The sequence below is a fragment of the Propithecus coquereli genome, unplaced genomic scaffold (assembly GCF_000956105.1).
Source record: "Propithecus coquereli isolate 6110/MARCELLA unplaced genomic scaffold, Pcoq_1.0 Scaffold185, whole genome shotgun sequence".
In the NCBI taxonomy this organism is placed as follows: domain Eukaryota; kingdom Metazoa; phylum Chordata; class Mammalia; order Primates; family Indriidae; genus Propithecus; species Propithecus coquereli.
The window spans coordinates 20,010-35,585 of record NW_012143301.1 but is presented as its reverse complement, the minus strand read 5'-3'; the positions used below and the strand labels follow the sequence as shown (position 1 = coordinate 35,585).

The following is a 15,576-nucleotide window of genomic DNA, read 5'->3' as shown; positions in this document are numbered from 1 at the left end:
TTAGTTCTATTTTTAATTTTTAAAGGAACCTCCATACTGTTTTGCCTAAGGCTGTACCAATTTGCATTCCCACCAACGGTGTATAGGATTCCATTTTCTCCCCATCCTTGCCAACACTCGTGATCACTTGTCTTTTTGATAATGGCCATCCTAACAGGTGCAAGGTGATAGCTCATTGTGGTTTTGACTTCCATTTCCCTGATGATTGGCAATATTCAACATTTTTTCATATACCTGTTGGCTATTTGTAGGCCTTCTTTTGAGAAATGTCTGTTCAGGTCCTTTGCACAGTTTTTTATTTTTATTTTTGCTGTTGAGCTATATGGGGGAAAGAAATACACTCATGGCATTAGCAAAATTTGATTTTCTTTCCTTTATTTGTTAACGAGTACATTTTCATGGAAATGGCTCTCAGGAATAAAATCAGTTGGTGCAAAGGAAGTTTGGGAATAGAAAAATAGCAGGGAAGAAAAATAAGGATGCTGCCGTGTAATTTAGCTTGTAACACTGATATGTTTTGAGTATCTATTCGGTATGGTCTGGTGTTTCCCCAAATTAACCTTACAATAAGCTAAGCTAGAGATACAGTATATAATACATATAACATTCAAAATATGTGTTAATCGGCTATTTGTGTTGTCAGTAAGGCGGCTGGTCAACACTAGGCTATCAGTAGTTAAGTTTTTGGGGAGTCAAAAGTTATGTGCGGGTTTTCCACTACACGGGGGTGGCACCTCAACCTCTGTTGCTCAAGGTTCAACTGTATATAAAAATATAGACAAACCCCCCTGGAGTATGGGTATATATTTTTGTAAGTGATTGGATTAACTGATGGATAAAGGTGGAGGGGTTTGGGGAATAATGAAGGAGAAAACCGTTAAGTTAAATACTGAGCATCTCAAAATTTAAGGAACCCTGCGGGGTGGGACGCCCCACCCTTCCGGCTCAGGCCCCGGCTTCTGCGTTCAAGCCCCGCCCTCGTTCCAGCCCCCAAGCAAGGCCCCGCCCCATCGCAGCCCGTCGGATTTAAGCCCCGCCCCTGTCCTTGTCCTTCGGACATAGGCCCCGCCCCAGCCCCACCCTCCAGGTCCAGTGGGACCCCATTCTAGAGCCTAACCTCACTGTCCCCGGGGGAAGAAAACTAGACTTTCTGCTCTGAGGCTGCGTAAAAGAGGGGTTACTCTTCCTACCGCTGTCTTAGCCCCCTCGGGCCCCAAGAACCAGAGCCCCAGCTACTTCCGTTCCCGGCGGCCCCGAGACCGGAAGCGGAAGTGCGGGCGGCGACGGGCTGCGGCGGCTGTGTGGGCTGCGCGGCGCGCTGCGGTGGGAGTGTCTCCCGCTGGTCTGCAGGTGTGGCCCGGCCCCTCGGGAGGGAGGGGAGGGCTCGGCGGGCGCGGGGAGCGGCCGAAGGGTCAAGAACTGCCGCCCGGCTCGGGTGCTTCCTCTTCGCGGTAGTCCGGGGGCTGGCGTGAGGTCTGCACAGCTAGGGCCTCGCATCTGGGCGCCCACCGCCAGGTCCCTCGCTCTCGGGTACCCCCGGTCTGGGAAGACAGGTCTGTCATCCTGTCGAACGGGAATTTCTGAAGTACAGTCGGGTCCTGCCGTTCAGGAGTGTGGTGACACCCGCCCCAGTGTTCTTCCCGATTTGTAGGGAAAGTGCATTCTTTCAGAGGGTCCTACCCTACTTCTCGTACGCAAAATAACTGCGTATTAGTAAATAGCGTTTTATTTTGCATGATATTTAGTATCTTGCTTTGCAACTGGAAAGTTAGGTCCTGGTGCACATCTGCAAACTGAGTTGAGTGACTTGTCAGATTTATTTGAGAAATTGAATGAACCGTCCTCCATCAAGGCATGAATTAGATGACAGGAGATTTTTTTTTGTTGTTGATTGACAGTTTCAGTCTCTTAGTTTAAGATCTGTTAGCATAAATTCTGTTCCTTTTCCTTTCCTTTCTTTTACCCCCTTCTTTTCTTTCTTTTAAGAGATCATTTAATTTGTGACTTTTACTTCGGCTGTCGTATCCATCAGTTTTTTCACTGTGAAGTGGGAATATTTTAAGAAAAGTTATTTCTTAGTTATGTCGCAGATGTTATTATCAAGGAAAAGTGGACTATTCAGTTCTTTTCAAGTCAGTAAGCTTCAAAACATATGGGACTTCAGGAAAAAGGTGATATAACCCTTATTAGTACTGGAAATTCAACTTGAGTTGGCCATAAATGGAATGCATTTTTTAATAATAGGGTTAGAGGTCACTTCTGAGAAATGAGGAAAAAATGAACTGTGGAGGAGAATTAAGCATCAGATTTCTGTTTTTATGAGTGAGAGGTTTGTTTCCAAAAAGAGTACATGCTCTGCCTTGCCTTTTTAGAAAGAACCAGTATTGTTTCATAAAGACACCTGAAATTGAGTGTTGCGATTTATATTGTATGATGAACGGGCATTTTAAGTCATTCTTATATTTGATTTTTGTGGTGTCATATTGTTTTGTGTGTATGTGTGTGAGTGTGCATAGGCATGTGCCTTCTTAGGCTAGCTATGCTGAATTATTCTTGAGGAGTGTAGATTGTTTGGCACACTTTTACTGGGGTGACGTCAGTGAACTGGGCTTTGTACATGGGGAATCAGTGTGACGGAAGTAGTTATAGTGTTTGCTCCTATGGAGGTTTCATTCTAGCTGAGAAGACAGATTTTAAATTAATAATAACAAGGGCGATATGGAAACATGGAACAGGAGAACGTGGGGAAGAGTTCAGGGAAAACATTTGAAATGGACAAATGTTTGAACCTACAAGATGTATGTAGCTAAACAAAGAGTCTTGCTGTGGATTAGGCTTGAGGAAGAGACTTGAGAGAACATTCCAGATGCTCAGTCCCTCAGGTAGTATGAAGCCTGGTGTGTTCCAGGAGCGGAGAAAAGTCAAAGAAAAGTGGAGTAAAGAAAGTCCTTGAGTGGATGAGCCAGGTTAGAGAGGAAGGCAGGTCCCTGAAGGTCATGGTAAACTCTGGACCTTATTTTAAGGCCATAGGAAAGTCAATGAATAAGAGTTTTAAGTAGGGGAGTGACATGCTTATGTTTGTGATTTAAACAAAACGCTGGCTCCTGGGTTGAGCGTGGAGATTGGGGTGGACGAGAATGCATGCAAAGTTCATGAATAAGTTCAGGACTTGGATGATGGTAGGTGGGGCTTGATGATTGTGGGACTGGAAAAGTTGGAATGTTTGAGATGCCTGAAGAAGGTAGAATTTTGAGAATTTTATGATTGATGTATTCTCTGTATGACATGAGCAGGGGTCAGCAAACTATGGCCCGTGGGCCAAATCTGGTCCAGTACTGGCTTATATAAATAAAGTTTTATTGGAACATGATTGTCTATGTTTGTTTTTGCACCATAACCATACAGTTAATTATTTGTGACAGAGACCACGTGGCCCACAAATCTTAAGACATTTAGTATTTGGCCCTTTGCAGAAAAAGTTTGCCAACCTCTAATATATAAAGTACTTAGTGCTCATCAAGTGTCGCGATGGTGGCTGGATATGGAATACTGAAAGAAATGGACACAGGTCTATACTTACAAACTTTACACCATAGTTTGAGAGAGAAAGAGGCAAAAATCACTTAAATAAATATAAAATCACAACTTGATAAGGGAAGTGGAGGAAAAGTAGAGGGTCTTAGAGATATTTTGAGGGAATATGAGAGGAGAAATGATCCTTTTATGAGGTGGGAGGAGCCAGTAGAAATCAGCAGGTGCTGTTGTCTGAAAGGTGGCTCAGGGCCCGATATGCTGTTTATTGAGATAAGTTCCCTGTAAGGGTTTTTAGCTTGGCCACCCTGCCAGAGACCTACAAAAATGGGATTACCTGGCCCAAGCCCTCGCTTGATTCTCTGCTTTCATTCTCTCCCCTTCTTTTAACCTCAATCTCTCTTTTATTGCAGGGAAGACACCTACTGAGACCTTAAACCCTGGCACTGGTGTCATGGTGAGGAAGTTGGGGGTTCTGATGGTTGAGGGGGTGGATAACTATGTTCTCTGGGCCCTGTCCCCTCTCCCTGCACCACCCCTCTCCAACTGAGGAAGAAAGGGGAGGACATCGTTCCTTCCATGCGTGACCTCTAGAAGGAACTGGCATGGGAGGAGGGTCCCACGGCAGACCTGGGGCTCTGTGTTTAATAATTCTGGAGTCTGCCTGCAGGGTGGGGCTGCCCCAGGGCCATCCCCGCCATCCTTGGTGAGACCTAGTGAAAACACAGGTGGCCGTGTAAATTGAAATTAATTAAGATTCAATAAAGTTAAAGACTCAATTTCTTAGTCCTCCCAGCCACATTGCTCATATGCTCAACAGCCACACGTGCTAGTTGCCCCCCCTTTTTGGAAAGTGCAGGCATGAAACATTCCCATCATCACAGAGAGGTGTATTGGACAGTGTTGATCTGGAGAATTCTGAAATTAAAAGGCCATCTGGTTTCTCAGATGCAATGGAAGTGCTACTTTCACAGGTATAAAAGATTAGCAAATGCTTATATAAGTTTTGGGAGGGGTCCTAGGAACTTCACAAAAAGTAAGAAGTCAACCCCAAATTTGTGATAAGGAGTTTAGGAAAAATTTGAAATAAGCAGTTTAGGAAGAGCTCTAAGCTGGGAAGGATAGGCCCTCCCCTCACGAGTCAGCCGAGTTACAAAGAGAGCCAAAACTTACACTTTAGAATTTGTCCAAATGTTAAAAGAAAGTAAAACATTTTCAGCTTGGTGCGCCATATGATCTCTGTTTCAACTGCTCAATCAAGTATAATATTACAGCATAAAAACAGCCATATGTAAACAAATGGATATGGCTACGTGTCAATAAAACTTTATTTACAAAAACAGGTGGTGGGCCAGATGTTTTTCCCCCTTGGTATAGAGAGAGCTCCGCATCTGAACATCCTTGTGCCAGGTCTCCCTTCCCCAGTGATAACCAGTTGTCCCACACAGTGGTGGGGGTGTTCTTTGCTGAGCCGGAACGTGTGTGCTATTTTAGGAATCAGTCACCTTTGAGGATGTGGCCGTGGGGCTCCTCCAGGAGTGGGCGTTGCTGGATGGTGCGCGGAGGAACCTGTGCAGATACGTGATACTGGACAACTGCAGGACCCTGGCCTCTAGGGGTAAGGTTGGCGTCATGCGGTTCCTTCCGCCTCAGCTCTTGGGGCAGGGAGGAGGGTGTTCGTGGTTTGGGTCCTTGTGAAAGAGCTCTGCCATTCATTAGCAATTAGGTGAGATCACTTTCTTATCACTTTACTATCCATAGTACTTGCTAAGCCTCACAATCTGAAGCCCATGTGGAAGCTAGGGCTAGGTGAGCCTTTGTGCCCTCCCTCCCCCAGCACATGCATCTTTCTCCATGGGCAGGGACTCCACCATGCAAACCCAGTCTGGTCCCCCAGCTGGGGCCAAGAGCAGAGCCACTGGCAGCAGAATGAGGGATTCTCCAGGTCACGGGTGCAGGTGAGTACCAGGCAGGCTGCAGATATCCTGACCTGCTTGGTTTGGGCGCAGGCCCCAGGAAGTGAAGTGTCAGGCTGAGAGCATTTTAAAATGCCCTTTATTCTGAGGGGACATCTGAGGCTATTTGGGGTGTGGTTTTTCAAGTTCCCTTAGCTTCTCTTCTGTGATCACTTTCTTTCCTCCTCTCACACTATCCTTTAGTCTCTGATAAAGGTCTGTTCAGGTTTGTCTCTCTTTTTTTTTTTTTTTAAATTGACATAACTGACACACCATGAAATCCACCCTGTTAAAATGTACAGTTCAGTGGTTCACAGCATTGTGCGACCATCATCACTATCTAATTCCAGAGCATTTTCATTACCCCCCCAAAAGCAACCACGTCCCCATTAGCAGTCACTCCTCCTTCCCCCGACCCTGAGTGCTTGGCAACCACTAATCTGCTCTCTGTCTCTATGGATTTGCCTGTTCTGGGCATTTTCTATAATGGAGTCATGTGATATGTAGCCTTTGGTACCTGGCTCAGTCCATTTTGTGTTGCTGTAACAGAATGTTACAGACTGGGTAATTTATGGACAATAGAAGTTTATTTGCCTCACAGCTCCACGTACTGGGAAGTCCAAGATCGAGGGGCTGCGTCTGGTAAGGGCCTTCTTGCTATGACACGGCAGAGCACATCACATGGCCAGAGAGCAAGAGAGAATTGAACTCACTTTCACAACAAGCCCACCCATGATAACGACATTAAGCCATCCATGAGGGCAGATCTCTCATGGCCTAATCATTTCTTAAAGGTCCCGCCTCTCAACACTGTTGCATTGCAATTGAGTTTCCAGCACTTTGGGGGACACACGCAAACTATAGCATATTTGTCTTCCATCACTTGGCATGTTTTTAAGATCTCTCCATGTTGCAGCATGAATCAGAACTTCATTCCTTCTTACAGCTGAATAATATTTCATTGTATGGATATGCCACATTTTGTTTATCTGTTTATCAGCTGATTGACAGTTGGATTGTTTCTGCTTTTTAGCTATTGTGAATAATGGTGCTGTGAACACTTGTGTACATTTATGTGGACGTGGTTTTAGTTCTCTTGGGTATATACTTAGGAGTGGAATTGCTGGGTCATATGGTAACTCTTATGTTTAACATTTTGAGGAGTCTCCAAGCTGCTTTCCAAAGCGCGTGCACCATCGTCCATTCCCTCCAGTGACGGATGACGGTTCTGATTTGTCCACGTCCTCACCCACACTTAGTGTCTAATTCCTCTTTAAATTTAACATTTCTGTGTCTGTCCTTTGTCTAGTTGCTTCTTACTTGTTTTTCTAATAACACCCCATTTCTGGAAATACCAATCTGAATCCTCATAGAATCCTTAGCTAGGAAATCACCTCTCATTTCTCCCCGATTGCTCTATGACTGCCAAATTCCACCACAGCCCTCCTCACGGATGCCTTCTTCCCTTTCAGTATCTTCCCAAGTTTAGGGTCAATATTAAAAGAAAAAAGCCTACCTACACACACACACACACACACACACACACACGTTACATATTTTCAATTTCATCCCACTATTTCTTTCTCAAATGAGTTAATTTTTTTTTCCAAATTCATTTTAGACTGGGAATCTCAACTTAAACCCAAAGAGTTGACTTCTATGCAGGATATTTTGGAAGAAACACCGTCCAGTGACATGCAAATGGTAAGATTCTTGGGGTTATCCTTGGTTCCCTACCACGGCAGAAGTTGAGGGATACGTGAGTTCGAAATCAGCTGAGCCAGGGAGGTGTTGGAGGCAGGGGGAAGCAGTGTCTTAGGGCAGCGTCTGTGGCTCCTGAATTTGAACAAACCCCAACGGTTGCTCAAGATTCTTTTTCTCTACAAGGTTCTCCATGTCAACATTTTTATAAATGTGAGCCAGACATCGAGTATGTGAAATATGATTTATTTCTCAACAATTACCAGAAAAATGCCTCCTGGTAGAGAAACCCCGTGAAAATTACGAATAAGAGCAAGCCCTGTGGTGGAGCCAGCAACGTACGCAACTTAAAGAGCTCCGGCTGTCTAAACAAGGCGCGTCTTGAAAAATGCTGAGAACAAGTTCTGGGGGTGGAGGGAGGATCCCTGGGCACTGGCAAAGATGTTGGGGAGCTTCCCCCCATTACTCACTTCTGGTCAGGAGCAAACTCCAGCTGGAGAGAAGGCACCCAGTGAATTTCATTGGGGCAGGAAACTCTTCCGGAGGAACTATATTGCGGATCTGAATGAGAGCACTGGCAAGAGAGAGGCCACTGCGATTGTAAAGAATATAGAAGAATTTTCAGGGATCCTTCACCCCCTAGGAGACCATTCCAGACTCCACAGTGGAAGGAAGCCCTTTTTAGTGTGGGAGAGCCTTCAGAACCAGCTTACACATCAGCAGTGCATGAGAAAATCCACATTGAGCTCCGATCATCCTTCTTTTGGCCCCAAATTCTCTTTTACTCAAACTACAGGACCTCCCAAAGTTTGGGTCCTCATTCTTGAAAGTTAGGGTTAGCGTTTGGACAGAAGGAGGCACAGAGCCAGGGAGATCCCTGGACCCCTCAGTCAGCATCCCTCCCCCTCGTGTCGTGGATTAGTGTCAGCATCAGAGTCAGATGGGGCAGAGTGGGCTCTGATTGGTGGAGTCTGTTTCTGTGTTGCATGCAGTTGTCCCCAGGGTGGGGGCAGCCACGGGGGGGCGTCCTGGGTGAGGGGCTGGCTGCTGGACCCTGGGCCCTGCCTTTCCTGCTCCAGCCTTCCATCTTCCAGTCTCACCTCCCACCCCTTCCATGACCTTGAAACTGACAGGAACTGGTAGGTCCTGTGACCTGGGGGCTGGGCAAGGAGCGTCCAGGCTGGTGAAGACCTCCCTTGGCTCAGGGCTCTGGGTTTCCTTACCAAGGCAGGGAGAGAATGGGACAGGGACACTTGAAGGCACATCCTGAGTCCTGCCCTGAGGAGAAGGGGCCTCCTCCTACCTGTTACCTCACCTGAGGCACTTGCTGCTTTACCTCCCCCCACCACCAAGTCCTGCAAGTGATACCTCCAAAATGCAGCCCACCTCTGACTGCTTGTTCCATCCCTGCTGCCACCACCACCCAGCCCAGAGACACTTGTTTCTCCTGGACTCCAGGACTGTTCCCGACAGGCTACTGGGCCCCATGCTGGACATGGAGGCCACTGGGATCCCTTAGAAGAGCAAGTCAGGCCGGGCGGGGTGGCTCACACCTGTCATGCTCACACTCTGGCAGGCTGAGGCTGGAGGATCACTTGAGGTCAGGAATTTGAGACCAGCCTGAGCAGAAGTGAGACCGTCTCTACAAAAAATCGAAAAATTAGCTGGGCATGGTGGTGTGTGCCTGTAGTCCCAGCTACTCAGGAGGCTGAGGCAGGAGGATCGCTTGAGCCCAGGAGTTGGAGGCTGCAGTGACCTATGATTACGCCACTACATTCCAGCCTGGGTGACAGAGGGAGACTCTGTCTCAGAAAAGAAAAAAAAAAAATTCAAGTGAGGGTGAGAGGAGAGTTCCTGTCCTTACTGACTGCCTCATTCACTCGGGTCCACCTCCAAGCTCCATCTTCCCTCTGCCCCTCGGCCTCCTGCCATTTTCTGTCCCGCTGCAGCTTTCCCTCTGCTGGAGCCTGCTCGGAGGATGCCACCTCCCAGCCCTGCCTGGGCCCCTCTCTGCTTCCCATTTGCAGTTGAACTTGTGTGACAGTGCTTAGGTTTGTACTGAGATTAGGTGAATGTCAGCAGGGCCAGCAGGGTGTGTCCCTTCTTTTATCACTGTGTTCCCCAAAGCTGTGCCAGTTGTGCAGATTCGGTTTGGGTGAACAGCTGTGACTGGATCCCCTTGGCTGTTTGACACTAATCTGTGACCCCTGTTGCTCTGTCCAGGGACTGACGGTGGCTGTGCAGATTCAGAGGATGGTGACACTGGTGCCCACGCTGGGCCACCCTGACCCATGGGTGGCCGGGGCTTCTGGTGAGTGAGTGCCATGTGTGCCAGGCGGCTCTGCTGTCCTCGTGTCCTGCCTGGGAACTTGCATCCCATCCCACCTGCATTTGCTCTGACTGCGGCCCTGCCGTGGCACCGTAGGAGGGAATTCCCACAGCCATGTCTCATTACTTGTGTGTTCAAGGGGACAGGTACTGTCGGTCACACATCCTTCTGTTAAGAAAGAGAGGGACCACTCAGCCACTGTGGCAAAGGCCAGACTTCTCTTTGGGCAGCGTGAAATTCTTGACTACACAATTATGTCGAGTTTGAAAATGACAGTTGAATTTACTATAAATGGACTGGGTTTTCACTGAGCTTTTAAAAAATGAGGTTCAAAGCCACATTTCCCGAGAAGTGGGGTAAAGTTAATTCTAGAAGACAGATAACATTTTAGCTTTAGTGGCAAGATGTTTGTTTTCTTCCAATTTGCCTTCTAGTAAGAGTAATAAACTTTGTTTCTTCAAAATGTCATCCACTCCTGAGTCTGGAATGTGTGTTATGTCATTGACAGGAAGTCATTCTTAGATTTAGGTTGCATGTTGCTCTTCAGGATATCTTTGGTAAGCCTGCTGGGCCGGGCTCTTACTTTGGCTGTGGGTCAGGTGTAAGTCCTGAGGGGAAAGTCTCCGTCAGGAGGGAGAGGTGAGGGAGCAGGGGCATCAGGGATGACCAAGGAGTCGCTCGCTTGTCTGTCCTAGGCCAGAGGGAGGATGCTTGGTGCGGGGGGAGGGAGCAGTGGAGATTTGAAGGCAGGTGGGAAGGACGTTTCCTTTTTAGGCAGAATCACAAGGTGGTATTGGGCCATCTGTTCCCTACTTGTGGTGAGTTCTGGGGCGATGCCAGCCATGTAGAGTAGGGGGCGGAGGAAGGGGCCGGGCAGCTGGGGAGGAAGAGTTGTCCCAAGGCTGAGTCAGGGGAATGGTGGGTGCCATGGGAGCTCTGGAGTCTCCGGGTGACATGAGACTGTGGCTCTCGGGATATGGATATGGAGGGATATGTGTGTGTGTGTGTCTTTCTCTTTGTGTATATGTCTGTGTGTGTGTTTGTGTGCTGGTCTGTGTATGTATATGTGTGTGTACATGTGTGTGTGCAAGAGCATGTGTGTGTGTCTCTGCATGTGTGTTCCACCATGACTGTGTGTGTGTGTGTGTGTGTGCACACGCACATGTGGTCACTCACAGCGCGGGAAGCCTCTGGGCCTGTGAGTGGCTCACTGGACTGGGCACTGACCCTTGCACCTCCTCTCTTCTCCATTAGCTCTGCCTGCAACGGGCCTCGCCTGGCTCCAGGAGGACAGCACACAGGAAGAAGCCTTGGCTCCTGGGTTGCTGACCACCTGTTCACAGGTAAGTAAAAAATCCTTCTGCTGTGCCCAATGGCTGGACTTGCTGCCTTCCCAGACTCGGACTCTCTTGACCCTCTGGGCCTCGTGTAGTCAGTGGGAAGCAGCCTGGGCAACAATCCCACCCCCTCATTCAGACCCCTCCCCAGGCTGTTGAGCACTAGGAGGGAAAACAAAGCAAGGATGTGAGCTGTCCTTTCATGGTCTTTATGACCTTGCTGAGCAAAGAGTTCAGTCATTTGCCAGATAGTTCTCCCCTGCCTGCAACGTGCTCAGGTCTGCTAGACCCTGGAGCGAGAGGGGGCATAAATCTGCAAGGACTTCCTGGCTGGTTGTCAATAGATAAGTCCTTTCGTGAAGTGGAAGCCTTTTGACATTAGTTATAGCCTCTTGCTGCTGTCACTCAGAGTGGAGACTAGAGAGAGGAGTTCTCTTTCTGAAGCCTGAGCCAAGGGGCAGATTCTGGAGGACCTCAGAAGGCTGTCTGAAAATCCTCTACACAGGTCCTCCCTTCCCCAGGGCTGTTGGTTTTCACTGTCCTCTTGAGTCTTGCTGGGGGTGGTCGCTGGCTGAGCCGGGATGGGTGTGTGTTTTAGGAACCAGTCACGTTTGCAGATGTGGCTGTGGTGTTCACCCCAGAAGAATGGGTGTTTCTGGACTCTGCCCAGAGGAGCCTGTATAGAGACGTGATGCTGGAGAACTACAGGAACCTGGCCTCCGTGGGTAAGGCTGGCCTCGTCACTGCGTCCACACACTCATGCAGCAGCCATGGGTCCCAGGAACTCTGCGGGTTTGGGAAGCCAAGAGGTGGAAAGACAGATAAGTCCCATGGTGCCTGCAGTCTAGTGGCCGTTCCACGGAAATGATGATCTGTCTGCCGCACTCTGTCCATGGTTAAAAGCATCTGGGCTTCTCATGTATATTCCTGAGCTGGGCCCTGGGCTTTCGGGACTAGGGAGCCCTAATATCCTCTGGGACCCAGTGAGGGAACTTGCATTTAGTTCCTCAGCAAAACAGCTGTGCTGCGTCTGTCAGAATTCAGGCAGGCTCATTTTGCTGCTCCCGTCTCCAGAGCCCCTAAAAACTTTAGAATATCAGCCCAGTGTCATGGTGGGATGAAGTCCACCCACACTGTGCATCTTTTCCCACAAGCAGGAGATCGACTCTGCAGACCCTGTACATTGTCCCATTTGGAGCAAAGAGAAGAGCTGTGGACCAAGGACAAAGGAGACGTCTCAGGTACTTGTCCAGGTGAGTGCCTGGTGGATCAGGTAAGCACCAGCTCCGGTCAGCGAGAAGAGCGTTAGATTGGGAAATTATCAATCAGGGAAACATTTTCAGTGCCCTTGACTGAGAAGTCCGGCTGAATGCCCTTAGTCAATTCCATCTTCTTTCCTCTTTCCCTTTCCTTTTCATCTCTTGTATGTCACTCTGATTGCGTAGAAAGATTTGTCCTACCTCCTCTTCATCTTTAACATTTCCACGTGTATATTTTATCCACTTCCTCCCCATTGTACATTCTTGCCAATGATTTTCCTTTACATTAGTCACAATCTTCATAGAATCTTTTCTCAGTAAATTATCTGCTCTTTTCACCCTTCATTCCTATAATTACATAACGCCTCACGTAGCCAAATACCTTAAAATTTTCCTTCCCTCTTTGATACGTTCCTACACTTTGCAATTTTTTCCCCACATTTAGGCTCAATATTTAAAAAGAAATAATCCAGATATGCCTTGCTTACTTTTTTCGTCACCTCGATCCCACAGTTTCTTTCTCTGTGTCCTTAATTATTCCCCCTAACTCATTTCAGAACCTCAGCTTCAACCCAGAGAGTCAGTTCCTGGTGAAGATATTTTTGTGGAGATTCCGTCCATTGGCATGAAAAGGGTAAGGTTCACCAGGGATTATTCTTGGTCTTCTACGGTAGGAAGAGTCTGGGGTTGCTGTAGGTTAGATAAGCAACACAACAGCTGAGATGCGAGGCAAGTGGTGCCTGCCCAGGAGGAGCAATTTCTTGGGAGAGAGTTGGTGAATCATGAATTGGCAGAAAATTCTAAATGTAGATCAAGACTTGTGTCTTCATAGAGTTCCCACAGGTAACCATTTTCACAAATGTGACAGATACTGAGTGTTTAAAACTTAATTTAGTCTTAAAACAATTCAGAAAAACTCTGCATCTAAAAAGCCCATGAAAGTAATGAAAAGATGGCTCTTTGTACCAGAGCTTCACCCTCTTCCATTCTCTGGGGTAGAAATGGTACAGTTTCACTAAAATGGTAAAAATGGTAGATATAGAAATGTCTGTCTCTTATATCCAGTTCGCATGGGGAAGAATATCTGTGAATGCAATAAAGTCTTTGGTCTTCACATTTTCCTTAATTGATGGGAGCAACCTCAGCCTGGAGAAAAACCATAAATATAATGAACTTGAGAAATGTTTTAACAGCATCGAACCACTTTTCCAGTACCAGAGAATTCATGCGGGAGAGGCCCCCTACGAATGTCAAGAGAGTGGAAATTCCTTCTTCCAGAGCGCTCACCTAATCATGCCTGAGAAAATCCGTAGTGGGGATAAAACCTATGCATGTAACCAATGTGAAAAATCCTTCAGATACAGCTCTGACCTCATCAGGCACGAGAAGACTCACACCACAGAGAAGTGCTTTGAATGCCAAGAATGTGGGCAAGCGTTCAAGTATTCCTCAAACCTGCGGCGACACTTGAGAACCCATACTGGAGAGAAGCCCTTCGAATGTAGCCATTGTGGGAAAACCTTCACGAGGAACTTTAACCTGATTTTGCACCAGAGAAACCACACAGGAGAGAGGCCCTATGAGTGTAAGGATTGTGGGAAGGCGTTCAATCAGCCGTCATCCCTCAGGAGCCATGTGAGAACTCACACGGGAGAGAAGCCCTTCAAGTGCAGCCAGTGTGGGAAAGCCTTCAGAGAACACTCATCGCTGAAGACCCACCTGCGGACCCACACCAGAGAGAAACCGTACGAATGCAACCAGTGCGGCAAGCCCTTCCGGACAAGCACTCACCTGAATGTGCACAAGAGGATACACACGGGGGAGAAATTGTATGAGTGCGGGACTTGTGGTCAGGTCTTGAGTCGTCTCTCGACCCTGAAGAGTCACATGAGAACTCACACCGGAGAGAAGCCCTACACATGCCAGGAATGCGGGCGAGCCTTCAGCGAGCCCTCCTCCCTCAGGAAACACGCGAGGACTCACAGTGGCCAGAAGCCCTATGCGTGCCAGGAATGTGGGCGAGCGTTTGGTCAGTCTTCACACCTCATCGTGCACGTGAGAACACACACTGCGGGGAGACCCTATCAGTGTAATCAGTGTGATAAAGCCTTCAGACACAGCTCCTCACTCACGGTGCACAAAAGGACCCACATGGGGAGAGAGAACATTAGGAAGGGCGGCCTGCCTTTATCAGTGTCTCATTCCTATGGTGGGCCCCTTGCTAATTAACTTCCAGTTTGTAGAAATATAAACATTTGGGGCTATCACTGTTCCTCATGATACTACTTTAGCAGCATCCTAAGTTTCAATGTATAATGTTTTCATTTTGGTTTAATCCTAAGTATTGTCTTAACTTCCATTATCGCTTTTTCTTTGACCCAGGCGTTATTTGGAATTAGATTTTTCAATACCAGTACGTGGATATATTTTCAGAGAAGTATAATGACATAGCGAAATGCATACATTTTAAGAATACTGTTGGATGAATTAGACAGATGTATACATGTATGTAACCAACACCCCATTCCAGATGTAGAATGTTTCTGTCATTCTGGAAGGTTCCTGTGTGTTATATGGCTGTTTCTCAGTTGCCTTTCTGTCTTTGGTTTCTAATTTAATTACATGGTGAGCAGAGTATGTAGCCCTTGTGTTATTCAATCTTAGGTATTTGTTGAGGTTTGCTGTTAGGTCTGGTGTGGGTTCTCCTGCTAGTTGCCGACCAAATTGCCCCTTCTCCCTTAGAACAGAACCTGGGTTTTTTGTTCAGGTTGGTAATGTGGACTATTTGAACACCTCCATCTCCCATCCCTTCTTGCAGCAAGGGCAGGAGGCCACGTGTGCCAGTCCTGGCAAGCCTAAATATGAAAGTCACTGGATATGCCTCCATGGAAAGATGCTGCACAGAAATGGGTTCATTTAACCAGATCTCTTCTTGCCTTTTTGACAAGCAGACATGATGCGCAAAGCCAGAGAAACCATCCTGTGGCCAGGAAAGTAAAAGCCACAGGCTAAGGAGAGTGTGGCCAGAAATCACAACCATCCTGGCTCCCTAAGCTAAAAAATAGTTAGAATAGATTTGTAGAGTTGGGATCTTTGTGTAACTGCACCAGCCCTGGACTATTTATTTCTGGACATCCCGTTACATGAAAAAAATGCATTTGTTACTGGTATTAGACTTTTTTTGGGGGAGGGGCATGTGTTTATTTCAGCCAAATGCAATCCCTGATGCACTTAGCACATGCCAATTTTTTTTTTTTTTTTTGAGACAGGGTCTCACTCTGTTGCCCGGGCTGGAGTGCCATGGCGTCAGCCTAGCTCACAGCAACCTCAAACTCCTGGGCTCAAGCGATCCTTCTGCCTCAGCCTCCTGAGTAGCTGGGACTACAGGCATGCACCACCATGCCCGGCTAATTTTTTCTATATATTTTTAGTTGTCCAGCCAATTTCTTTCTATTTTTTTTAGT

At 47.3% G+C, this 15,576-nt stretch overlaps 1 protein-coding gene across 1 annotated transcript; it reads left to right on the top strand.

The window, feature by feature from the left end:
- The first annotated feature begins 3,528 nt into the window (after positions 1 to 3,528).
- Positions 3,529 to 14,341, top strand: ZNF333 (zinc finger protein 333). The gene is given in 12 exon segments (XM_012642725.1): positions 3,529 to 3,568; positions 3,945 to 3,988; positions 5,026 to 5,149; positions 5,394 to 5,489; positions 7,108 to 7,190; positions 9,411 to 9,498; positions 10,771 to 10,859; positions 11,452 to 11,578; positions 12,011 to 12,106; positions 12,670 to 12,746; positions 13,249 to 13,268; positions 13,270 to 14,341. Coding segments are annotated over 12 exon segments (1,956 nt in total).
- Positions 14,342 to 15,576: the final 1,235 nt, after the last annotated feature.